Source organism: Serinus canaria, chromosome 17, assembly GCF_022539315.1.
Source record: "Serinus canaria isolate serCan28SL12 chromosome 17, serCan2020, whole genome shotgun sequence".
NCBI classification, from domain to species: Eukaryota; Metazoa; Chordata; class Aves; order Passeriformes; family Fringillidae; genus Serinus; species Serinus canaria.
Genome location: NC_066330.1, coordinates 11,175,435 through 11,202,402, shown reverse-complemented (window position 1 = coordinate 11,202,402; position 26,968 = coordinate 11,175,435). Strand labels below are relative to the sequence as shown.

At 45.1% G+C, this 26,968-nt stretch overlaps 1 protein-coding gene and 2 long non-coding RNA genes across 5 annotated transcripts; 2 read left to right on the top strand and 1 right to left on the bottom strand.

Moving 5' to 3' along the window:
* Window positions 1–1,503: 1,503 nt before the first annotated feature.
* On the bottom strand, window positions 1,504–26,966 carry LOC108962524 (uncharacterized). 2 transcript variants are annotated; one of them, XR_003945310.2, is made up of 3 exons: window positions 26,333–26,966; window positions 2,179–2,372; window positions 1,504–1,641 (listed from the first exon to the last, which is right to left on the bottom strand). It is a non-coding gene; the product is annotated as an uncharacterized LOC108962524 (long non-coding RNA). The 2 variants fall into 2 exon arrangements; XR_003945302.2 differs by lacking the exon at window positions 26,333–26,966 and adding an exon at window positions 3,020–4,026.
* LOC103819205 (ficolin-1-like) lies at window positions 2,243–24,293 on the top strand. 2 transcript variants are annotated; one of them, XM_050981105.1, is made up of 9 exons: window positions 2,243–2,402; window positions 14,208–14,321; window positions 15,047–15,100; window positions 16,948–16,983; window positions 17,801–17,836; window positions 19,627–19,754; window positions 20,157–20,286; window positions 20,824–20,958; window positions 21,820–24,293. In XM_050981105.1, exons 1-9 carry the CDS (start codon window positions 2,243–2,245, stop codon window positions 22,065–22,067), a joined length of 1,041 nt encoding a protein of 346 aa, XP_050837062.1. In that variant the 3' UTR covers window positions 22,068–24,293. The 2 variants fall into 2 exon arrangements, with proteins under 2 accessions (XP_050837062.1, XP_018773489.1); XM_018917944.3 differs by lacking the exon at window positions 2,243–2,402 and adding an exon at window positions 13,016–13,406.
* Window positions 2,524–3,616, top strand: LOC108962527 (uncharacterized). Its single transcript, XR_007778987.1, has 2 exons — window positions 2,524–2,744; window positions 2,960–3,616. It is a non-coding gene; the product is annotated as an uncharacterized LOC108962527 (long non-coding RNA).
* Window positions 26,967–26,968: the final 2 nt, after the last annotated feature.

Genomic DNA, 26,968 nt, shown 5'->3' with positions numbered 1-26,968 from the left:
AATGAAACTGCTAATAAAAACAAAAACCCATAAAAAAAATCAAACCAACTCACTCAACTCAAAACTGCAACTGACCCCAGACATTACTACAAAAAGCCCCCAAAGCTCTACCTTTATGCTAACTCACAAATAAACAATAATCTATAAAAGTTATCTTAGAATTTAAAAAAAATAACTTAAAAGCATAATATTAAAAATCAGAACTATTAAAATATTAAAAAAGACCACTACCCAAATTTAAAAAAATGTTGCCTATAAAAACCCACCATAAAAATGCCCCTGTCCCCAAAGATAAAACTAAAAAACCCATCATACCAGAAATGAATCGGAACTTAGGAACACTAAAACCATAACACTCAAGCAGTACACCATATCCCTTATCGTACACCAACTACAAACAGCATGAAACAATACAATCCATTCTTAAAAGCCACCTTAAAACCACTACATTAAAAAAAAAAATTCAAAAATTAAAACCTGCATCTAACAAAAGCCATCTAATAAATTAACACCCAAAACTCCAGCAGCCAATCTAGCCATACCAAATCTCTATGTTTATACATACAACAAACAAAACCAAAATCCCAAAATTACCTATCATAAGTTTATTAAAGAAACCTATAAATTAATTCTACCTCAAATATAAACCAACCCATCCATAAAGTTAGCTTCACACAGAAAACAAATTACATAGAGTTCATAATACCAAGAAATAAAACAACACTTCATATAACACTAACGAATATAATATTGAAGGAAAAAAACCCACATTTTCTGGGGTTTTTTTGTTGGTTTTTTTTTGTTTTGTTTAAAAAAAAAAAAAACTTAAAACTTCTTTTTTTAGCTAGAACAAAAGATTTTGCCAGGACTGTAACAACAACTTCCTCTTCTCCTCCTTCCTCTTCTTCTGAAACATCCCATCTCATTTCCAAATTCCATACAACTTCTGAGTTTAAATCCAAGCAAAAAGCAAAACTTGTGCACTTGTGTGTTGGATGCTCCTGTCAGATTCTTCATTGCACCCCACATCTTCTTACACTTTCAGTCTTCATGCTGTCCTGCCGGGATGAGTTTCACAGATAAATTGGCACATGTGAAGAGAGGATTTCCCTCCCTCCCTCCATATCCAGGTGCTGTGTTAGAGCCAGAGGGGTCAAGGCTGTTCAGAACCATAGGATCCTTTAGGTTGGAAAAGCCTTCTAAGGTCCCTGAGCCCAGCTGTTGCCCCAGCACTGCCAAGCCCCTCCCAAATCAGGTCCCTAAACACCACATCTGGACATCCTTTAAATGTCTCCAGGGATGGGGACTTCCCTGGGCAGCCTGCTCCTAGGCCTGACCACCCTTTCAGTGAAGAAATTTTTCCTCAAATCCAATCTAAGCCTTCCCTGCTGCAACTTGAGGCCATTTCCTTTTGTCATGTCGCTTCTTACTTGGGAGATCTCGGTACTTAAACCTTACCTGCTTGCCGCGCTGCTGCGTCGAGTGCACTTTACTCCCCTGAGAGCGGGGGGGAGGCCACGCCGGCTAGCTGGGAGCACAGCAGCAGCTAGCAGCTGGGGGCACTACCCTGATGCGCCGGGGCATCTGGGCAGAGCCTTCAACAGGGCAGCAATATCGAGAGGAGCGGCAAAAGCGGAGAAGCTTGAGAGAAAAGAGGGTCTTAACTCGCCTGGTGCAGTCCAGAGATTTATTGTCTCATTGTCTCCAGGGGATCCAGGCGGGAAAAGGCAGAGAACAAAGAGCAACAGCAGTATATAAAGGGGGTGGAACATAGGTACAAGAACCAATGGGGGAAACTGAGGAGGGGAATCGGACATAACTGACATGGGCGAGTACTAATGATATAAGAGCTAGAGAGGGGCTCAGAGCACCTGCCCAATCACCTTGTGAGGAAGGGAGAAGTTTCTGGAGAAATGGGCAGGGCCCTGGGAGATGGACAGGGCTCTGGAGGAGGGGAAAATGTAACAAGTGGGGTGGTTGCTAAGGGAACGGGGGTGGAGACAAGGGCTTGGCAGTATGCCCAGACTGGGAGGGAACCATTTCAGGGAGAGGGGGAAACCAGGACTGAACCATCAAAATAGGTTTAGGATTACAACTGGGGGGGAACATTACAAAATGGGGAGAACAATACAAACAGGGAATATAACACAACTGGAAATTGGATGCGCATTACAACACCTGCTTGTTCCCTAGGAGGTCTCTGGCTAGGCTGGATGAGAGGATAAACACTCCCAGCACAGGAATGGGAGCTCAGGAGGCCCCACACCAAGGCAGGGGGAGTGGCAGTCCTCACCAGAGCTCACATGTCAGTTCTCAGTGCTTGGCTCTGCTTTTCCTCCCAGGCAGATCTCCGCAGAGGGCTTCAGAACTGGCTGTTTGGAAGGAAGAGGGAGGAAAAATAGGTTAGCCAAGGTTTTTATCCAGGCTACTCTGATGTCTTTGCCTGCTTTGCCTCTTCCAGACTTCCGTCTGAAGAAAACAGCTGCCTTTGGACTTCTAGGGGGAACTTTTAGGTAATGCTGAAAAGGAGGGACAGAAAAGCGCCTCATTTTTAAAAACTCGGCCGAGAAATCAGATAATTGCAGCTGCCCCGTTCGCCCACAGCCAGCACTAAGGAGGAGCCGGAGGAGCCTCAAGGAGGCATCGGGACACTCCGCGGCCCCGAGCCTGGCCAGCCCATCTCACCCCGGCTCCGCTCCGGCCGCTCAGACGGTCCCACTGCCGCCTCTCGTGACCCTACCAGGGTGCGCTCCACTCCCGCCTTCGCTCAAAAGCGCGCGCGTGTGCGCAAACAGACCGGGAGTGCGGGGAGCACTGGGAATGGGATGGGAACGGGCTCCGGGGGCTCGGCCTCCGGCTGCCCGGGCCTTGGTTTTAATTCTCTTCTCCTTCTCCTTCTACTTCTCCTTCTCCTCCTTCTCCCCCTCCCTCCCCTCCCCTCTCCCTTTCCCCTGTGCAGCACTGCAGCTGGGATTCCAGCTACCGTACAAGCTGTGAGAAGCAGTGAAGAAACCCAGACCTTATAGATAAATCAGCGACACTCATCCAGCCTTCGTGGCGCTGGGGGATCCTCGCAGGAGCGGCGCGCCCGGGACGGAGCTGGTCCCGCCGCTGGCTGCCGTCACCCGTGTGCCTCCCACCCGCCCCTGGAGCCGCTGACCCCGTCACCCGTGCTCCCACTTAGGCTGCTCTTTTCCTCTCTGCTGAGATGAACTCCCTAGGGAATGCCATTTCCAGCAGCCCGGTTTGCTGGAAAAAGGAGGAGAGGAAGAGGAATTGTGGTGCCAGAGCTGTGTCCCATCAGGTTTTGTTTCCCTCTGAGGACAGAGATCTGAGTTTCTGGGCCGAGGTGAAATTGCTGAGTGCTTGGATGAGCTATCCAGGGAACAGGGAACTCAGAATCGCAGGTGCTGATGGAACCATTGCCTTAGCTTTGCTTAGTTTGTGTCTGTGAGAAGTGGGATTTGGGCTGGAGAGGTGCTGTTGGGAACAAAGAATGCAGTAAATCCATTTCGGGGATACACCGTGAAGGACTGAGTTGCAGGGAATGAGAGTGTTTATAAACTGTATCAATATTCCCCTGAAACTGAAAAATAAAACAACTCAAGGCACGTTCCACAGCAGTCCCGTTCCATTCGTGGTTTGTACATAGCCCCTGGCCGGCGATAAATCAAGCCTCCCCTAAATACTCCGTGTTGTTCTACACGGCTTCTTTGGTTATGGGTCAGAGAGAAAGAAAGGGAAATGACTTTTTATTATAGTCAAATTTTTCCAGACAGAAGTGGGATGTTGTCTTGCCCCTCCTCAAAGCACTGCTGGCACATGAGAATTGCTCAGTTCTGGCCCAGTTCTCTAAGAAATAACACCACTTGGGAGGTTTAAGTGCTGATAGCAACTCTCTTGTCTCCTGGTTGCAAAGGTTCAGTCCTAGAGTCTCAGACTGATGAGGGAGAAAAGGAACTTGTGCTATTAATGGAAAAGCTTCTGTCATTCCTTGTGAAGTCTTTTGGTCCTGTGGTCTGTGTGACTGTCTGGTATCTTTCTAACAAGACTCGTTAGAGATTTAGATTTAGGAATTTAATTTGGGTCTGTTCACTACAAAATCTTGCCAAGCTTGAAGACTTGGGGTGATGACTGCTCTCAGCAAAGGTACTTTATTAATCATTTGTCAGATTTCCCTCAGCGTTGTGCAGGGAAAGGCAAGGGTTTGGATCAGAATTCTGCAAGCAGGGCCTGTGTGACCCTTGGCTTCCCCTATGTGCGTGTCAGTAAGCCAGGACTGCGACAAGGAAGGACACATGCTGCACCTGTTGCCCTTTGGAGCCATTTTAAAGGTCTGATCCTAGAACGTTTTGGAGGCTGTTTCCAGAGATGCATTTGTAGCTAGATCTCACTCCAAGTGCAGCAGTCCAGGGGAGGGTTCTGACCTCTTTAGACTTCTGCTCAGCCAGGCTGCAGCTGTCACTGGCTCAGACTGGGACTGAGGCAGGTTTTTCAGGGAACTGGAGATCAATAAGGACTGGTGCTCTGGAAAGCAGGGGCCTACAGAGATTGTGTTTTGTGAAGCTAAGATGAAATTTCTAAAAGTGACACAAAATTCAAATTCCTGTAGTTTTTGTGGAGAACAGAAGAACTAGATCAGAACTGCCTTTTATGGTAAAAGGGTCTGTGGAGCTGCATCCCTACATTTGGAGTGATCTGTGTGATTAAAATGAAGTCACAGCCTCAGAGGCTAATGGTTTCTGCTCACTCCTATCCTCAGTTGTCCCCAGCATGTTGCCAATCCAGACCAGTTTCAGACTGTCTATGCCCTGGTCACTGCAGTCCCCAGTGCCTGAGACACAGAGAGAGCCCTGGCCAAGTGGCCAATGCCCCTTAAATAGATATGAGGTTAGCCAGACTTGCTGAGGACAGGAACTACTCTGTGCTTGCTTAAGTTTTAAAATTTTGAGTAAATTTTGGATGCATAATCACTTAATTCTGCCTCCAGGGAGAGAGATTTTCCTCACCCCTATTTACAGATCATTCCATAGAAAAGCATATAACTTTATGAAGGAAAACAGGAAGTAAAGAGCAACATCCCGTGCTAAATGAGATTATTTTTTTCTTGTGGCCATTTATTTTGTGTTAAACTTGCCTTTCCCAGTGTGCTTTGGTGTTTAAGCTATTTGGGAATAATTTCAGATGACTCTTCACAGTGAAAACGAGAAGGTGGGGAGGAGTGACCAACACCCTGGGAAAGGCTGTGGGTGTGCCTGGATCAGGAGCAAATGGTTAGGGCCTATCTTCTCCTGTTTGGAGGCCAGATGTGGCAACACCACAACATTGCAGTGAAGGATCAGTGCCATAGGGAAAGGCTGCACAGCTGCCCTGAGCCCCAGCCTCTGCATCAGCAAGGCTGGGTGGGTTGAACTGCAGCCTCCTTTGCTTCCTTCTGTCTGAACAGCTAGGTTTTGTTTGTGGGGCAAGGTGTCTATTCTTCCTCTTCTCTCCTGTATTTTCTTAATACAGTGGTACCTGTCTGGGAACATCTCACATTCTCCCCTCCCCATGCCATCTCTATGAAGTTTCCCAGTCTAGACATCTTTGGTCTGCCACACCATATATTACAGCTTCTCCTCCCTCTTGTGCAAGCAGAGGGAAGCAAAAGAAATTTTATAGCTTTCCATCTTCCTCACCTATCATCAACACTGGCAACCCTCATGTGGGGATGTTTCTAACAGAAAACATTTCTCCATGTTCCCTTCTGAAGGAGAAAGACCAAAAACAAGATGGTGTTTGATGCTTGTCAGGTCCCCCAGGTTGGAGGCAGTTCATTAGTACTTAAACGGTTACTCTTAAAGAAATTGAATAATCTTGCCGGCAGTCTTGGAAGAACAGATTCAATAGCAAGGTATGACTTAAGAGCAGATGGTGACCCATTACTGGGAAAAAAAAGGAAACACTCAAAAGCTGATGAAAGGAATATTATTGCTTCAATAAAATGCATAGCATGCCAGGCTGCAATACCTTGGACAGGTTTGCCAAGGCTGTACATGTGGGACAGGTTTGCCCAGGGAGATCAAATGCTGTATCCTAGCAGCAAATTATGCTAATGCCAGTTCAACAGGAGGGACTGCACACACTGTTACTGACTCTCAGTTTGAAAGAGATCATATACAGAGGTCTTTTTCTTGCTAAAAGTAGCTAATTATAAAAATGTACTGACTCTTGGCTTAGTAGCAGATATGATGAATAATTTTGTTCATCAGATTTTTTAAATTTGTGTTGTTAACTCACTCCTGCCCTCCAGAGAGAAAGGATTTTAAAAGCCCATTTGTTCAGGGAATTGACAACTGTAGATTTTTTTTCTTGTGAGTTTTTAAATGACACCTGGATTTAAGCAATTACTCAGAATTAACCTTCAAAAGAATAGATCTAACTGAAAGTTCAGATAAGGCAGCAGGAAAAGAGGCAGGATGGAGATTAACAGAGATTTCTTTCAAGACTATCCATTACAATTTTATTTTTGTTCCACCAGGAAAAATAACATCCAGTCATTTCCTGTTGTAGCGTTCTCTTACCTACCCAGATTTCCTACATTGGCTTATTAGTGGATGTACCTCATTATGTAGATGACCTTCCTGACACCCTGAGAAGGGATCTGTGGAACCCATACCTGCTAAGAGCTGTATGCTGACAAAGGCTGCATATAAAATACCCTCATTTGCTGGAGCCAAATCAAGTAATTCCAAATGAGGCATCCAGAACCGGTGAGTACCTTTGCCTGGGGTAGTCTCCCGGAGCCTCAGATTGAAATACAGGCTACTGGCCTCACAGAGCTCTCATGAAGGTTATTTATTTAATCTGTCTGAAGCTCACAGTTTGTAATTAAGTCTTCAATTGAAAAGAAAGAAATCAATAATGCTGGATGAAGGGACTAATTTGCTGCAGGAATGTTCCAGTACTCCACATTAAACATAGGAGGTAAGACCAAATACTAAGGTCTGAGAGCTCTTTGTTTTGCACCCTCGGAGGCAAGAAAAAATATCAGATGAAATTAGAAGTAATACACTGTATAACCACCTGAGGGTCAAAGTAAAGCATTCCTGGAGCAGCTACTTACATGTAATATACACTTTTATTACACTATCTTATGTGACTGATTCTAAGATCTTCCTTTTTTTTTTTTTTTTTCACAAAAATATTTTAACCTTTCAGTCACAAAGCTAAGATAGATAGCTTGCAAGCGATATCAGTTTGGATAATTACTTGAAATGGCACTGGTACAGCCCTAGTCCTGCAAATGCCTGTTGAAATACCAAGAGAGTATTTGATCTCTTTTTCTTTCTCTCCAACAGCATTTTCCATGCAAAGTGAATGCTATGGTCACATTTCTGTGTTGTTCAAGAGTTGCTATTTTAGTCTTTTAAAGGAAACAAAGCTGGGCACCAGCTTGATTTCAGTGTTTCTGCTCCAGCCCTTGTCATTTTTCCTGTTTCCCCAGCCCTCAAGAATTAAAACTGGTTTGTGCAAATAGGAGATAGCCCGGAACAGCTTGCAGGGAAATCTTGTACCCTTGTGTGTTCCAAAGGCCAATGCTCTATCAGCACATGCTCTAAATAATGAACTACCTTGTCAGGGGCTCTAAGCCAAATTAGTAACCAGGAAAACAGGTAGAGGGCTTGAGAAGGATGCTGTAGGAACGATGGAGGAGTTTGGGTATAAGGAGAATTAGAAACATTGCAAGGAATGTTGGAGACAGGAATGCAAGGAGACAGAAATGGTGGTAGGAAGTTTTAAGGGCTTTAAGAAGATGATTTTGGTAGCTGGGGAGAATATTCTGAGGAGAAATTGGAGAGATGCCAGTAAAAACTACAAGCTGCAAGTTTTCATTCAGGTACTGCAGGGAGGTTCTAGATGTTCTCATTTCATAGCATTAGGAAACCATACAAAGTCAAGACAAGCAAGAGCATGGTTCCTGTAAAGCTGCACTGCCCTGCAGCCTAATGTGGACACATGTTCATCCTATATCCCTACTCAAGTCTTGTACCACTGAACTTAAAGATGCTCTCTATGAGATGAGCATGGTTCCTGTAAAGCTGCACTGCCCTGCAGCCTAATGTGGACACATGTTCATCCTATATCCCTACTCAAGTCTTGTACCACTGAACTTAAAGATGCTCTCTATGAGACAAGCTAAGTAAGGAATTTAAATCCTGTAAAATAGAGAGAGCTGGTATCTCCAAAAGCTATGTTTACTCAGAGAGTTACAATTATCATTTCTACAGAATGCTGAGTTACTACTTTAGGCTGCGTTTGAACTGGGATAAAGCAGATAGCCTTTCTTTGGACCCATTAGAGTACACATGGCTTGTGGGGTTAATTTTTGTAGCAGACAATCGCTATTTGGGTTTTAGGTCCCTGGCAATCTTTGAGAAAATACCCACGGACAAAGTTTTCTCCAGCAAGAGAAATAATTTTTTATCCTACTTTTAAAAGAAAAAGCCAGGTGTTCCAAATGGAAAGCATATGGCCTCTAGCTAGGAAGCAGTATGTAGTTTGTTTCACAGGAACACAGTCTGGACTTTTGAGCCTGGAGCAAATGAAAGTTACATCTTACTGAAGCTCCTAAACTCTGATAACAGATATTTCACTGGTGTTCCTCTACCTAGCTGCAGCTTCTAGACAGCCCTTCTGTGGTGAGTGGTCTTGTACCATATTACTAAGGGATGCTGCCGTACACTTGTTTAGACTGTCTAGGTAGGATTAGTTTCTCTCTTTGTTGTTGTTGTTGTTGTTGTTATTCTCATTGCTGTAGACTACCTCTTTTGGCCATTTCTGAATTCTGTAGTAGAACCGGAAAGTTGGAGACTGTTTAGGTTTGTGTTTCCATCACCAGTTCCCAAAGTGAGGACTTCAGCAGGGTGGTTGCTAAACAACAGCTTCCATAACAGAAAGTAGAGGAAAACCAAAACCTTATTCCAAAACATTACTGCATGCAGCAAACCTTGTCTTCAGTGTACTTCTCTCCAAAATCTAGAGGAGGTCTTGCAGTTATCCTGGAAGTAAATGATTGTGGAAGCTACACCAATGTAAACCAATTAAATTAATTATAGTGAGCAGTTCTAGAAATAGTTTAATTTTTTATTTCCTAGCAAGTCACTCATTCCTGGAAGGATAAGTATTCCTTTCTCCAGAGCAGCAGTGAGCCATGCTGTAATATAAAGTAGCCTCTACTTTTCTAGAGCATGAAGGAGACTTTTGAACACTATGTAACATTTTCTACAGTCTCTTGTATTTCATTTTGGAATAATTTTTGATTTTGTCTTGGAATTACTATAACTGAAATGCATAGAAAGCTTCACCAATGAGCTCAGAACATTCTTGTAGTGAATGAGACCTGGGTAAGAAGAACAGAAGGAGGAGACTTGCTTTCTTGGTCCTGTTAGAGGCTAGACCAAGCATGCAGCATGGCATTAAGGATATTATTTGAACCTGTTTTATTTTAAGAAAGGTTCACAGCTACTGCTTATAAATACTGAGATGAGGTGTTCCCTGCTGAATGAAACCATCTTCATATTGGCCACTTTTTCCATGAATATGACAACAGCCCATACACAAACAAAGGTGGCTGTCGTCCTTACTTTTGATCACTGCAAACAGCCAAGGGGTGTAGAAGGCATTTTTCTGGGAACCTTCAGACAGGAGCAGTTTGTTCCAGAGGAACAGCTCCTGGCCATCACACAGGCATGAATTTTACAAAGCTGAAAATGCTGTGTTTAGCAGGATGGCCTCCTTAGGTTTCAAGAGAAGCAAACTCTCAGTTTAAGGCTTCCCTTGCTCATCTGTGCTGGTACATTGAATCCTTTCATTTCAGAAATTACCACTTCAGCGGGTGATTTTGTTATGGCAGTTTTACTGTTAGGATTGCAAAGCCCTGAAACCCCAACAACATAACCACCAGCTTCCCAGAAAGAAGGCAGGATTTTTTTTTTTTAGTAACAGCTTTTTTTCATCGCTTTTTTATGTATGCAAAATATGTTTGAAATATTTTTCCTTAAATTGTATTTATACTGTGCTACATAATATTACTTCTTTATATTGTATTTATACTGTGCTACATAATATTACTTCTTTATACACAATCTGTCTTCTCAAATAAGCAGAAATCTAACAGCATCTAGGTTGGCAGTGATGATGTGAAGCTCATGGATAGAACTGGGCACTGAGAAAGGTACAAAAGCTGAAACAGAAATGTTCATTATGCATTTATGTAATTACAGGTTTGGTTGCTCTTTCAGAGACATTGCAATCAATTGAATGGTCTGTCTTTGCTCTTTCTGCCAAGAAATCAAGGTGGATTTGTAATTGAGAATACAGACTGTTAAAACAAGGAATGTAAGAGACTATGGGGTTTTTTCAGTTGTTTTTGATAGGCTTCCTCTGTACAAAAAAGAAATAAGAAGGTGCTCTCCTCCTAGAAGAAATTCAGAAAGTGGCTCTGGAGATTTGAAGTCCACATCTTAGCTGGCAAAGTAGGTATCATCGTCTCTAAACTGCCTAAGCTAAATCAAGAATGAGGTATGATAGCAGTGGGATAGCAAGGGATCAGGCAAGGATCATCAAAAAAGGGACTTGGGAGTAGATTAAAACCCCACATCCCAAGATCAAAGCAAAGGCTGAATGGACCCAGTTTATTACGCTGCAAAGCCTTTGGGCGAGTTGGGGCTACGCTGAAGCTGAGGGAAATGCTAGTTTAGAAAAGACATGACTATGTGTACATGGCTTGCTAGTAAAATTGCATGTTAGAGCTCTGGAACCTTATGCATGAGAGGGAGAAACCTAGACATGGGAATCATAGGTGAGAGAGTTTGTGGTTTTGAAAAGGTGTATGTCTTGGTTCATAGCATGCCAGTGCTATAGAGCTATCATCAGGCCACATATTACATATCACAATGCAGCTGGATGTTGCTTTTGTGATGAGTGGGTAGGTTTAGAAAAGTAGCTGAGAATTACCTTATTTCGAGCTATCTTCTCTACCTTGAAGCATCTGGGAAACTGAATTTCAATAATTTGTATTTTGGAACTTATGTGTTCTGGAGTTTCCTACAAAATAGCAACACCAAGAGAAAAAAATTAAAATGTTTTGGAAATAGAACATCATATTTTCAAAATCACGTTTGTTCTTTGGTAGTGTTGCAAAATGAGGAATATGTCAAGAATATAAGAAGTCAGGATGTTCTTTGACGTAAGATCTTTGTATACTTTCAAGCCTAATCAGCCCTCTGCAACCTTCACTGGGTACTGGCATGAGGAAAAGCAATTAAGGACATATTGATCTCTGAGCCAATTTCAAAACCTACCCCCAGGAGTCTGACCTACTTTGGACTAAGCTTGTTCATTGGCAGTCTCCTCTCTGCTCCCAAAAGTAGCTGCATCAACAAGGACACTACTGCTTTCCCAGATGAAAGGGCGGAGATATTGATGTCCCCCAGGCTGGATGGAGCCCACAGCTGGTAACAGGGGGATGCATGAGTGCTGGGCAGATACATCACAGCTGCCTTCATAACATACATTATCAGCCCGACCCAGAGCTGGAACCTGCTAATAGAGTACCTAAAAAAACGTTTTTTATTTATTTTTAGATCTGTCAGGACAGATCTAGCCTGGAGTCCTAGAGAGACTGTAATTATGGGGTAATCTGCAAGGCCTTTGCTTTTTGGAGTAATTTACAAAAGGGAAACAGACGAAGGCAGCAGCTTTTGCCTCCAAGTTGAAACAAGGTATTGCAGATGTTTCCACAAAGAGAGTAGAGGCACTGGGCAGGAGAAGGCTCCTCAGTACACGGGTTGGCTCTACATTACCTCCACCTGCCCCACAGTCCAGACACCAGTCCACTGCAGATGGACAGCACAGGCTGCACAGATGAGAAAAGAGAGGTGTACAGTTCCCAGTCACCCTAGAGCTGTCCTGCATGGATCTCTCCCTCCCTAGCACCTGCCAATCCTTTTTCTATTTCCTTCTGGGAGGCTTCCTCCTGAAGGAAGAAAGGATCTGATCTCATTTTGCCCCAAGAACTGCAACACATCAGTTGCCACAATTGAGATGCTTTTTCTCATGTAAAGCAAAATCCAAACTTGAATGCAGACCATCTTGTCACAATTTCTCGGATTTTCCTGCAATTTTTCCAGATGGGAGAAGGAAAGTAAGGGGTGCATTTCCCTGCCAGAATTCTTTCTTAGGAATTAAAATTACTGCAACATCTACTGGGTTATTATTTTATATTATTATATATATGAATAAGAGTATGTGCATAAGTGTACATCTGGGCTATATGGGGGTGAATATGGGGATGCTGAATTTAAGTGGCAATCAAAAACTTACTTCTCCCTCACCTTCTTCCATTTGCCTAGCATTAAACTGTCATGTATCATTGGAAGTTGGCCTGTTAGAGGCACCTTATGATAGAAGTGCTCAAGCAGGAGCTATGTTCTGCCTCTGATATCCTGGGAAAAATCTCCAGTAAATCAGTCTCCTCTGAACTGGGATGTAACAATAAGGAGGAAAAACTTAAATTCTGTCCTCTACTAAAATTCATAAACTTTACAGGCTCTGGGTCTGAAAATAATATGATGAAGCAGATTGGACCTCTAGTAATGCTGCCAGAAATGAGCAAAGCATAGGGTGAAAGAAACCAGAAATCCTGCTCACTAATCCAATGGACAGTTGGGAGGGGTGGAATCAAACCTGCTCTGTCTACCTACCTTTGCCTGAGTTTGAACTCTGTCATTCATGAATCATGTACAAATGGAAGCTTGAAGGGCAAGAAGTGGTGCTGGGCTGACAGGCAGAACGAGCACTGGAATGTGATCCAGGGTGTGTAGCCTCTCTCTGCCACTGGCCTCAGCTGACCTTGGGCTTTTGACTCCCAGTGCCTCAGTTTCTCCATCTACACAGTAAATTCTGCTCTTCATAAAGGGCTACTAGCAGGGAGGATGAGGGGAGCTGTCGACACTTAGGTAAATATGGTTTTGCTGGTTCATTTTATCTAAAATAGAAATACAAAATTATAAGGGAAAGGCATCCAAAATTTGCTGAGGACAGAGGTGAGGCAGGCCAGGGCAACCAGGCAAGAACTTTCCCATCAGACTTTTGGAAAGTAGCTTATCTGCAAAACAGCTTGAGACTGAGCCAGGCCCCAGACCTGAGAGCAGCCAGTGGGCAAGTACAGAGGTGGAGCTTGCACTGAGGCTGTTTGTTAGATATAAAATGCTTGGATGGGTCAGCGCTGACCACAGCACCCGGGAAGCGGCTGAGGGGAGCTGTGTAGAGGGTAGCACCGGCCATGGGGACAGCAGCCCCAGCCCTTTTGGTACTGCTCAGCCTAAGAGTGACTATTTGTGATGCTGAGGACACTTGCTCAGGTGAGTGAAGCACAAACCTTACTGCCATCTCACTGAGACAGCCTGTGTCATCTCCTCTGATAAGAGAAGGAGGTTGGGAAGGGAGGGGGAGAGAAGTAGCATATGTTTTTTTTTTTTCCTTCTACGTTTTTTTAAATTCAGCTACCAGTGGGAGGAGAGTAAGCGGGAGGCTGAAGTCTCAGCAGCTGCTTGAGAAAGCTACTGGCTCCAACTAGTGATGTAACATCATTCCCTCACCAGTGAGGTGTCTAGGAACAGACAGTCTTCAGTGAGGTTTTCACCCCAGTTTGTTTTTTTTTTTTAGTAGGGCCTCCATGCAGTTACCAAAGGATACAGAGCAATACAAAGGATCAGTCTGGAGATGCTGCGCAGCACAGCATTCTGACTGTATTCCCCAAGAAGGCCTGGGGCAATTTCAAACAGGCCTGCCATCAGGAAATTCAGAAGAACTCTTACCCTTACTGTCCACAGATCCACCAGTGTCACTTACTCTGCTATCAGTACCCAATTGGGGCACCTCTCAGCTTATATTTTATTAACTACAGTATATTTGTCATGCATGCAATGTCATATATATCAGCCTCCTCTCCTACTGAACTCCCCTGAAGCCAGAGAGATGCAGAGTCTGGCTCCTCTAATATGTGAGATCCTCATTGCCATCTGTCAATCCATTCAACAGACCGATACTTCCATACTCAATGCTTTTGATTACACTGTTCCTCAACTTCAAAGGATTTGGTTTCCTCTCCAAGACATTTCAGAGCCTTAATAATCTTGACAAAGACTATCTTCATTTCTCAGAGGTGAGAATAGTGGGACTGCGTGATGCTGACCGACTTGCCATTCTTCAAGGATGTCCAGGGATCCCAGGTGTCTCTGGCCCAAAAGGAGAAGCAGGTCTCCCAGGAACAAAAGGTGAGGCCCCCAAAACCAGTGATGAGCACTGTGAGATGAGATGGTTTTGTTGCTTTGCATGGGGGAAGCAAGCTGAGACTGGAGCAGTAGCTGGCCTGGCACTGGCTGCTGTGAGGAACTGGAGAATCGGAGTGAAAAACACCCCAATTAGACATATGCTGGTACAAAAGGAGTGACCTGTTTCTTCCTTAAATACTGTCACAAATCTGATGTGATCTTGGGATGTAGTATCTCATTCGTTTCTTCTACAGAAAATCATCCATTTATTTTTTGGGTGTGTATTCAACAGTCTGGGTGGGAGCGAGGCTGAGATGCTCTTGCCTGTTTTTTGGGGAACAGTGTGGGAAATCTACTGTGAACCCTTACTCCGGGGAACAAGGGAGATGGGGCTCCTTCAGAGTTTTCATAGCCAAATCACAGAGAAGGTGAATCACATCAGCTGAGCAAGATGATCCACCATAGCAAAATCCATGGACAATGTATCAAAGCTCATAAGAATTCATATGTGAACTGCAAATTTAGACTTTGAAGGGCAGTACCAGTGTAGTAAGGCTTCAACAGAAAAAAGGGAGTAAGGTAAAAGAGTAAAACTAGGTTACAAGCCTGAATCTGATTACATCGGCACTCTCATTTCTGTGAAAGCCAAGGCCCAGTTGCCCAGGCTTCTGTGACTCTCCACTCTGGTCAGTTTGTAACATGCACATAAAAAATAAGTCTCTTTGCAGGAGAAATGGGAGACCGGGGATTCCCGGGGAAAGCAGGACCACCTGGAGCAAAAGGTAATGCGTAACATATGCAGCTCTAATCCATAAATGCCCCCAAGCTTGGGACATGCATTAGGAGACTGGGTCTACAGAGATGAACTGCAGGACTGGCCATAGGCTAAGAAATGGTGCTGAAGTAGCATAGGAAAAGCCTGATTTGGGGTGTGGCTCTTGCATGCAGTGAACACTAGAAACAGTGTCCTTGAGTGTCCAGGACCACAACACAGAAGAATATACCACTCTTCTCGAAATTTCTCACTGACCCTAAAATCAGACCTCCTCCCATTCCCCACTCCTACCCTAACCTGCCCCCAGCACAAGCCTGCCCAAATGCCCCCCAGCTCTGAGGAGCTTTGGAGCTCTCTGTGAAGCTTCAGCCCAGAGGCCTGATGCAGAGGCACTATGCTGAGTGCTTGTTCTGCCAATTAACAGGGGCAATTTAAAGAACATACCAATGGAAAGAATGGTCTTATTTTACTAGGAATATAAAGGTTACACAAAAGTAAAATAATACATTCAGTGAAACTATATGCTTGGCTTAGGCAACAAGCAAAAACTTAGCAAGGTAATGCACCTAATAATTACCATACAAGAGGCAGGATAGTGGTTTAGAAGGATACATCACTAATTGCCTAAATACTTTAACATCATCCAGTCACTGGGGAGCCATGTTTCACAGAGAGGACCTGGACAACCCTTCCTGGCAATTGGGAAAATCCTACATAGTGTGGGAGACCCCGCAGGTGAGGTCTCTGGATTTACCCTGAAAGGGAGTCCAGTGTTTATAGGCCCAAATCAGCAAGTCAAAGTGACTTGATTTTATTTTCAGCTCAGGAATGCCTGGATCTGATGGCATGCTTCCCGCTTAGCCAGGGCCAATGCTCAGCCAGAGCCCAGGTCTTGGCTGGGAGGGTTTTCCTCTAAAATACCTTACAAACAAGCCTATCAGTCAGAAAAGTTTCTTAAAATTATACATTTCTTGCAGATAGCTACACAAAGTTATAAACAGTTAGCATAAGCATCTTTGTCATCTATTTTTAGGTAGATAATACTGATGGTGTTAGTCACACAATATTCACAATCCATCTTGTAAGTCTACTCTGGCTCAGCCCTGCTGCTCAGGCCTAGGCATATCACTGCTTTCAGCAGCCTTTAGCCTTCAGCTCGGTGTGCAGTGCCCACTTGACCACAAGAACAAGATCAAACAATGGCACAGGATGAGGTTTCCTTTGTAATGGGATGAACCCCTGAAGAGGACAATGTCTGTTGAGAAACTGGCTTTCACTGCCCAGGCTTGCTTAGGACCTTCAGCAGGAATGTGCTGCAAATACTGGAAAAGTGTCTCTACTAAAGAATCCAGCTGCCAGCACAAGGGAACTTGTGTAGGGACTGAGCAGCATTGACTAACAGGGAAGACATCCCTTTTTACATGCTGACTATGAAGCTATTTCCTGGCCAAAAGCACCCAAGACTTGAACTGAAATGCCAGCAGGAGATGGACAAAACCACTGAAAGACCCTAACAAACCCTATTGATCGAAATCTAAGTGCCTGACTGTAAAGAGAAAGTCTCCCCAAAAAGTCACTGAAATGAAACTGTGAAGCCCCATACATTCTAAGAGATGGAGAAGCAGCTCTCTCTCCTCTATATCCTGCTCTTCTTGCTGTTCCTGAGATACTGCTGATCAAGAGAGCAGCCAGGCTGAGGCAGCAGCACCACCTGGGACACTCAGCCAAGCACTGTAGCATCTCTTGACAGCCTCTCTTACACATTTGAGACACACTGAGGGACTGGAGCAGCCATTTGTAGAGGCACAGTAATTCATTTGCATTGGATGAGCATTTTCCTCTTGTATTTTGTAGGAGCAGCTGGAGAGCCCGGCTTCCCAGGACTGAAAGGTAAATCATGCTGTGCTGAATTTATCATATGAGCTACTTTGTAAACTTCTACCCTGTGCTTTTCTCCTACATCAGATGAGAGCAGAGATTGGATGGGGCTGTTTGCTGTGATGAGTTACACCTCATCATAGGCTCTGCCCTGGCGCAGGTGCTGTGGGTAGTCCTGCTCCCAAACCAGATGTTCAGCAACAGGTGCTGTCCTCAGCACCATGGGCTGGGCAGCAGCAGGCAGAGCAGCTGGGTCCAACAAAGACATGTCCTGAATCAGTCTCACCATTTGGACCTCTAAGCCCTAAAACAGATGCAAGCGGGAAATAGATCGTGCCAGGTCCAACAGGCCAAGAGAGGCAAGGCTGCTGCTCCTTGTTCATAAACAGATATATTATCTATATATACATATATAGATAGATAAAATTTCTATTTCTATTTATGGTGTACCCCCCAGCAGTGGCCACCCCATGTACCCACTGGTCAGCCTGGAGAGGTCTTCCCAGTGTCTGAAGCAGCTGGGTGTCACTGCTGTAGTTACAGGGGTTTGTGACTTGGCTTCCCACCTGCCTCTCTGTGCTTTCCTAGGTCTGTGCAGATAGGCTGGTGGGTCTCCTCTGGTGGGCCTGCTAGCAGCCAGGACAGCTTATACTGAGCAACCCTTCCTGCCTGCTTTCTCTATGCCTTTCATTTGCTTGGTGCAGATAAGCCAAGCACTTCTAACATAACAGCTCTCCAGTGCAGCAGGATTTGTCTTGGCAAATCCAAAGTACTGGGGAAGGAGAGTGCTGGGTGTGGAAAGCAATTGATGGTGTTGTTTGTCCAACAGGAACAAAAGGAGAACCAGGATTTCCAGAAATATGGGGTAAGTTTCATCCTAGGTCTTCACGACACTGGTCAGCTTTGCAGAGTGGATGGTGGTGGACTACCTGCACCAGAAGTCAGGACAGGATAGGAACAGAAACAAGTTCAGAGTGACATTGAAGAATGGAAAAAGGAAATATCACTGTTATCTTTGCTTCTTACAGACACATGCAGCTTCTGTGGATCTACTCTGTACTCCAGGCATGCTGGGAAAGTCAGGTCCTCTGAGCACTACTTAAATGCCCTGTCCTCCGTGTGTGCTGGAAGAGGTCGATCTGAATTTTTCAGAGACTTCATGCCCTGATTTCTAAGATGAAACCACTAGAAACACCCGTACGGACATGTGGCTACTTTAAAGGCAGTTATACTCCTCCACTTGCAGTGACACCTTTAGTACTTGCGGAGTTCATGTCTGTGATAGTGCTCAGACTAACTTATTCACTGGAAAAAAAGAAGAAAAAAAAAAATTCAGTTGCCCCATCTGTCTCCATGAGCTTAAGTTCGAGGAGAGCTACAACCTGCTCTGGCTACAACTGGGTGTTGTAGGGCCACAATAAAGGCTCAGACAGATCAAAGCTGCTGTAACACCTGACAGATCAGGATGCCACTGAACTGGTTCCTTGCTGCCCCAGACAGTTTTCTGGGCATGTAAAAGATTTTTACTAATAGGAAGGAAAAGGCCAAGTCCAGGACCATCTCCCTGCTAGGAGAGCAGGATTCCCTACCTGGTACAGCTGTATATCCATGTATCACACACAGCACCACCATCTCTGATCATCCCCCAGGCTTTCCCTAAAACAGCTACTGATGCAGCTGTAGATTGGGATGTCTGATAGGGACAATTCAGTCTCCTGTGAATCTGAACTTCTGTCAGCAGGTATGGTTTTGGGGAGGGAAAAAAAGTATACATAAGATGTGCATATATATATATATATATATATATATATATATATATACATATATAAAGGTACATATTCAAAAGCATTTTGTTTCTTGGGGAGATGTCAGTGTGGCCTTCCAGTACTTAGGGGGTGCTTATAAAAAAGCTAGAGAGTGATTTTTTTGCATGGGCAGTGACAGGACACTGTCACTGTGTGATTTACAGAACAATGTACAGCTAAAAGAGGAGAGATTTAGATTAGATATTAGGAGAGGATTCTTTACTCAGAAGGTGGTAAGACCCTGGCACATGTTGGCCAGAGAAGCTGCGGCTGCCCATCCCTGGAAGTGTCCAAGGCCAGGTTTAGATGAGACTTGGAGCAACCTGGTCTAGTGGAAGATGTCCCTGCCCATAGCAGGGGTTGCAATGAGATGAGCTTTAACGTTCCTTCCAACCCAAACCGTGGGTGATTTTATGATTCAATACATAAAGGATGAGCTGAACACTGTTCACTGCCTCACAGGGAGCTGTCCTGTGTCACTAACTCCTTTGCTGTCAACTGCCCACCCACTCTCTGGGCCCTGCATACATTCTGGAGCTGGGACAAATTTCTGGATCATGAGTTTGTCATCTTTTTCAGAGCAGCTCCATCATCTAGATACCCAAAAGTCATTGCAGATGAGAGGAGTCTCAGCACCTTAGACCATCTTTCTTAGAAGGTGCCCATCTCCCCTGCAACATATGGGCCCTGAAGCCATGGCAGAGTTTGGCTCCCAGCAGCTCTACATTAAGATCCTGCAGTACAAAGAGCCAACTGGGTGCCGGAGGGCTCAAAGGCTCAAGGCTGATGTGCTCCTGTGATCAGTAAACACATTATAACTCTTTCCACTTGATCTCTTTGATTTGCACAGAACCGGGGAACTGCCAAGAACTGCTGGCCAAAGGGAAGATTTTGAGTGGCTGGTACACAATCTACCCCCAAGACTGCAATGCCACCACCGTCTTCTGTGACATGGACACGGATGGTGGGGGATGGATTGTGAGTAGGATGAGGAGAGGGAGGTTTACATGTTCCTACAGAGATTCTTGTTAAGGCTTCCAAGGATGGCTCAAAAATAGAAACACACAGCTGAAGTTCACGCCTGCAAGCCAGAGTGAATCCCTCTGGACACAGGGGATTCCCCCAAGACTTGTCTCTGAGTGAAGCAGGCTGAGTGCCACAGACCCACTCCCTGCTTAAATCAGCAAATCATGTTCTCTTCATTTCCAAAGGCATATGGAAGAGATCATTGAGCAAGGGATTCTTGTGGGGTTTGCTCCCCAGACACCTAAAAGAGTGTCCTGATGCAGAGGAAGCATTTACCATGGTGGGCATGTCCCCCAGGCACTGTGGATGCTTTTGTGTGAGGGATGGGCTGGTAGGGCTGAGGGTCTCTTTCAGGTTTTTCAGAGGCGCTGGGATGGGTCAGTGAACTTCTTTCGAGATTGGGATTCGTACAAACGAGGCTTTGGCAACCAGTTGACAGAGTTCTGGATGGGGAATGACGACATCCACTTCCTCACCTCTCTGGGTAAGGTCTGCCTCTGTCCCGGGCTGGGGCCATAAAAGTCCAACCCCTATATACTACATTGGGTCATTGCAGACCTCTGAGTTTCTCATATTTATGTGAGGCCCCCACTGTTAATCCCAAACAGGATGCAGGCTCTTGCAGCCTACTGCATACTGGAAACTGCACTCTAAAAAAAAGCAAAACTAGAAGTCAGGGAAGAGAATGAGCTAGCTGCATGATCTACCCTGGAGACAGACAAACACATCTTCCTACTTGGACTGTTTGTGACGGCATCATCTGGTCCATACACAGTCTTGAAGTTACAGCTGTGTGCAGGACTCCTGCCCATGACCACCCAATATCATATCTGAAAAGGTGCTTCCCTAGAAAACCATCAAAGGTATAGGAGGCTCTGCAGGAATTTTAAGGAAATCAAAATCTCTCAAGTAGTGGCAGCTCCTCTCAAGTTAGGTCACAGCACATTAAACCTTTCACTCTGAAATCCAGTGGCATACCCACCATCTGCCCTGCACCACTGCTGTCCATCTTCTCTTCTAGGACCCTGTGAACTCCGCATTGACCTGAGAGACTTTGAGAACAACTACTATTTCGCCAAGTATGCTTCATTCAGAGTTTTAGGAGAGTCAGAGAAATACAGACTGATTCTAGGAGACTTCCTTGGTGGAAACGCTGGTAAGTTTGAGGCAGCTCACTGGGAAAGTCTGTTTCCTAGAGCATTTCAGAAGTGTTCAGCTTCTATGCAGAGATGTATCATGCACACTCCTTGTATCAGCTACATTTTGGGTCAGTTTTTTAAAACTGGCCATGGTACCTCAGGTACTGAGTGACCTCTGGGTACAGGGATGGAGGGGGACATGCATCACCTAAAGAAGTGTGACTCAGAGCATTACCTTCAAGCCCAGCCCTATGGTTTAACAGCAAATGAGCCTGGTCCTGGGCAGCACCCCATCCAATTGACCTTCCCAACAGCTCTGCATCAGCCAGGTCAAGGTCTGCTTTTGGTTACATTGGCAGGAGACACTTGCCCAGGAGGTCTGGCATTTCCAGGGCTGGGGTGCTGTTCAATACCTGCAGCATCAGCACTCCATTCTCTTAATACCCGTTTTTTGTTTTTTTTTAAGTAAACAAATTTTCCTCAAAATTCAATATCCATCATTCAGGAATGAGTGAAACCAACACCTGAGAGAGCAGTGCTCTAGGTTTATTTGGCTTTGCACACTGCAACCCTGTCTGGTAATTCAGACCTCAGTGTATCTGCAGAGAACCTGAGCATTCCAAGAGAAGTGACATCTGTGTACCTGTGAAAAGAATCTGGCCCACTTGATTCACAGGCAGAGATAAATTCTCCATGTGTTTTAGCAGAGCTCAGGATACTTTTGTTCAAGACAAGGAGGAAACCTGAGCAAGAGAGCAGCAGGATTTATACAACCTGCCTTGCACCTGGCAAGGGCCACTGATGCCCAGCAGGGGTTGCACATCAGTGTCCTATTTGTGACCCCTACTGCAGTAACTGTGAACGTGTGCTCTCTGCAGGGGACTCTTTATCGTACCACAGGGACATGCCATTTTCAACAACAGATCACGACAATGACATGAGTTCCTTTAACTGTGCCACAGAATACAAGGGAGCGTGGTGGTACAATGACTGCCATTACTCCAACCTGAATGGGATGTACTGGATGGGTGCGCATGGGAGCTATGCTGATGGCATCAACTGGAAGACAGGCAAAGAATACCACTACTCCTATAAGCAAACGGAAATGAAGTTCAGGCCAGTTTAACATGGTGACAGGATGTCTGACTAGATCCAAGAGGTGCCACTGACCCACCGACAGAAGACACAAAACAATGTTGCCTGGGGACAAAAATGGACCAGAAAGGATATTACAGGTTGTGCCTTCTGTCTAGAGCAGGATTTTTGAAGCCAGAAGATATCAGTACTGGTCTGAGCTCCTGTAAGCACCAGACCCTGAAACCTCTCTCACCCTGACTAACTTCAGCAGCCCCACTGATACAGACTGAGCCCAAGCACCTTCTGAAAAGTGTGTTACTTTTACTAAAGACCAGGTGATGAATGGGGCCAGTGCACCTCAGTAAAGCTCTCTGATATTACTACCCTAAATGGTAATTACTGCTAATCTCCAGTATAATCCATGTATACAAAGACTCTAATATGCATGCAGCATCTTTCTATTGGACCCAAGAGCCATCCAAAAGGCACTGAATTCTTGACCTGTCCCACTCTCCCTGCAGGCTGTGATGGAGCCACAACATAGAACAGCATGGAAAAGACTGAGCTTCTATCACAGTGCTGTCAGCACTACCAGTTTCCCATTTCTTTCCCTACATGTTCCAGGACCTCAGGTGTGACCCCAGCTCCTGGAACCACAGTAGAGTTGCTCAGCACTTCCCACCAGGACACAGCTGCAGCTGGGCCCAGAGGCAGCCTTAGCCATTCTTCCAGGGCATGTTTCTAGATCTCATTAGCTGGTGTGGACCAAGAGCTGTATGCAAAACAGTCTGTTCAGCATCATGTGTCATACCAAGACACTGTAGCAGTTCCAAGTCAAGCCTTGCACATGTGGTCATCATGTACAGCGCAAGTACCTTCCACTTCATCTGTTTCCAGCAGCATTTGAGGGTAGCTTATCTGCTGGTGGGTGGACACAGTTCACCTGGTTCATGTATTATATCTGACTATTAGCAGAACTGGGTCTTGTGCTGCTGGACTCCTCGCCACAGCTGACAGAGGAGAACCAAGTGATAACTCTTCACTGCAGGGATAAACAGAGACAGCAGAAATAGAGTATTTCTTTGTGCTATCTTTCTAATGATCCCAGGTTTATTTCCCTGTATATTACACAGATATGTAGGAAGGGCAGCTCCAGCCCTACAAGACAGAGTCCAAACCTTGTGGGTGAGAAAAGTGAGGTCACTCAGCCTGCCACAACAGGTCAACAGTGCTAAGAAATAAACCTGAGGGTTTGCATCTCCCCACTCACTAGGTCCTGTCTCAGTTTACTTCTTTTCAGTTACACAAGAAAGAGTGTATTTGAGCAGAGAGGTGCACACTGAAAGCCCCATAGTTACTTCTCCCTCTCCAGGACCTCTGTCTTGTTTTTCTGCTATTCCCAATAAGATTCACATGCCCTCACCAGTACCAAGGACCCAGAGCATGCCACTGTATCTCACCCATCTGCTGCTGATGCTGTCCTCCAGGAGTAGCTTCTCAGAGGTCCAAGGTACTACCAGAGACTTCTCTGCAGAGATGTATAAGCAGGTGCTGATATACTCCGCTATAAACTAGCTAAAAGTGCTAAATCCCCTTTCTCTGCTCACCTCTAGCTTCTCCTCTTACTACACAGAAACCTTCAATGTTTAAATTTTGCTTGTAAAGGACACTGATGAGACTTTAAACAGACTACTTACTACACAGAAATAAAAGAACTACTAGTAGATAAAATACAGTGCACGATAAAGGTACCTATATTACATCTAGTGAATAAATAATATACATTAAGATTCAATGTGATTTACCACTAAATGGATGATGGAGTGTTGAGGGTTTCTTGCAGGACAAAGGATATATATGCACAATTCAGTCTTCATAGAAACTGAGTAAGGTCACAATGCCCTTGAGGAACATGAAAGAAGAACAACACCCTCAGTGGCAGATGGTTCAGGATGTAAAGGCAGACAAGAAAATCACAGCGAGATGCATGAAGATGAAAAACTAACTAAAATTAACTGAAAGCTTAAAACACATGCACAGAAGGATTTAACCAATAATGAATTAGCTTGAGGAGTGAACAGTAGAACACAGTATAAATATAGCTTGCTTTTTGCAATAAATTGGCTTCTTGATCACATTGATCATGGCATGATATCCTGTTCCTGATCCCCCGCAATAATGGAGTACACATCAAATTCTTCCTCTCAATTCCCAAGAAAGTAACCATGGAATTTGTGTCCAAACTCCAGAGAGAAGTCCCTACATGTTTCCAAGGAGTATGTAGGAGGTTTCTACCTCAACGAAAATTTGTGTAGCTTTTATAGTTGTAAAAGTAGTGTCTTTCAGTCAAGAATTTCTAGCTTATCTCCCCACATCTATTCGCACACCTAGTTGTTTATTGGGAGTTCTACTCCTGATGCCAGACAGAGAAATAACTCACTACCTTGTGAGCTGGCCTGGGTTATCTCATCATGTAGTGTGGAGGGGAGAGTATCTGAGCTGACACACTAGCTACAGATAAGATCTTCTGTGGTAGGGGGGATGTCCTGCCACACTCTTGTAGGGGTAGCATGTGCAGGAAGATTCTAGCCTTATTTCTGCCTGCATAACATGGTGCTTACTGGCTGCTCTGCCCAAAGAGCCACTCCTGGCAGGGACAACCCCCTCTGTCACCTCCAGCACACCCACTCCGGCCCACAGTTAAGTTCCCATTTTCCCATTACAAAAATCACTCCTAGCTTTTGGTATCTCTGAATCTTACTCGGAGATGGATCTGCCATTGTCCTGCAAAACACAACAGCAAAGTTGCACTGAATCTCTCATGTATGGCCCAACCATATACTACTCCCAAGCAACACAAGGAAGCATTATTTTCAGAGTAAATTCAAACCAATGGACACTTGCCAAGAGTGCATGGACTGCTCAAGTTAAGAAAAGCCAACAGCAAAAGTTTAATTTTGGGGGAGCAGAGCCCCTCACCAGCACTCACTGACACCCTTCACAGACTACACAGCTGCCAAGTGGTCCCTTTAGGGGGACTATTCCTGCCTAAAGCAGGGTGCTGCAGGTCCTAGCAGCAGTCTGTGACCAAATGCCACTGGCAGATTTGGTGCACCATGGAGCACTGACCATGGCACCTCCTGAGGCTGCAGGGTCCACAGTCCTCTATGTCTGTACAGTGTGGTCCAGAGAGCAGGGGTGGCCAACAGAGGCAGTCTCATGCTGGACAGGCTCTGTGCAGGTAGCCCCAGCTTCCTGCAGCAGCTTGCCCTGTTGAGCAGTGCAGTCACATCACTCCTCAGGAAACTGCCATGTCACTGTTACAGTGCCTTCAAACCTGACCTCCTGAAGAATCTTTTCAGGAGGCTGGTGCTGTAACACCACTTTGTGCAGTTTTTGACAAGCCTGCACATGGATTTATGTTACTGCTTGGTCACCTGGCTAGCACAAACCTGCATGATGCCTCCTTAACACAAGGCTCAGTGCTGTGCCACTCCCAGCTCTCTGCACTCCACAGGACCATGGCTTCTCTGCCCCTCCAGTGCCATCATGCTGAGCTCTGGCTCAAGGCAGCAGCTAGCATGGCCCCAGAAACACCCACCCAGACTTTACAGGGACAGCAACAGCAAAAGACAAGGTGAAACCTTTCTCCTGATGTCCACCATGCCAAACCAAAGTTTCTCTCAGTCAGACATTGCAGGCTTTCTCATCATAATCTCACTGAAAGAAGTTGATCAATAGTTAACTCATGTAAACATGAGTTAACTATTAAGAGTTAGCAAATATTAATCACAAGCCTAAGAAGCAGAACACACCTTAGCCTCGTCAAAATGAGAGAAAACAAAAACAAATACAAATCAAAAAAAACAAAACAACAACCACAAAAAAAAAATCCAAAACCACAAACAAACAAAAAAACCAACCAAACAAAAAAAACCCTGCACCTTGTCAAGGTAAGTAAGAGGAACAAAATCTATTATCAGCAGAAAACGCTGAAACAGCCAGCAAAGGATGTGCATGCTTCATAAAGAAAGCTTAAAATGCAAAGTGAGGAAAAGTACCAGCCTTCATCAGAATGACTACTGAGGAAGATCAGAGCCTTCTTCAATCCGACCACCAGAGTACACAGTGCTTGTGCGTCATATATGCTAATGATATTAATGATTTCCAAGAAGCAATTTGTATCACCACTCCAATCCCAAGGAACGTAATGAATATGCATGAAACTTAGCCATATATTGTGCTGTGTAAAAGTGCTGAGTGTGTTAGGAGCACTGCCCCACGTACCCAGCGCCACATAAAGCAAATACCCACCTCACTAAGTCAGTGTCTGAGGGGTCTTAGCTCAGCATTGGAGTGAATCAAAACAAGAGACCTGTCCCATAGTGTTCTCCTGGGTTACACGAATTCCACAACCCTGAAGAAATCCAGCTGTTGCTTGAAGACACGGCCTCACCTTCCTCTGCTTCGGCTGCCCCTGCCTTCCCTCCTGGGCTAGCACAGGCCTCTACACGACTCTCTTGTGAGGCAGAGCCGAAGACCAATCCCTCATTAAATTAATTCAACAAAAGAAAAGCATACCTCCCTCTCTTCTCAGCTAGCTCAGCTCCCTGGTCCTGCTTTTTATGCAACGGCACGAACCTGTCCTTGGGAGGGACCACAACAAACACATGATCGGGGAGGAGAGGTCCCCTTCTCCTAGTTCAGACCTGAGTGTACACAGAATGGAGTGGCCAGGTAACCTTTACCAGAGGTGCAAATTACAGAACTAACTTCCCATATCTGCTGCCTTTTTAGCCTTTTCAGTACACAGTGGCGCGGCCCCCTCCACCACCAGGAGAGTGAGGAGGCGACAGCCCGGCCCAGCCCGTTGAGTAGTGAAGCCGCCGAGCCGCCGTAACGGACCCGAAGCGCTCCCGTGGTCACGTGAAGGGACGCTGAGTTACGACA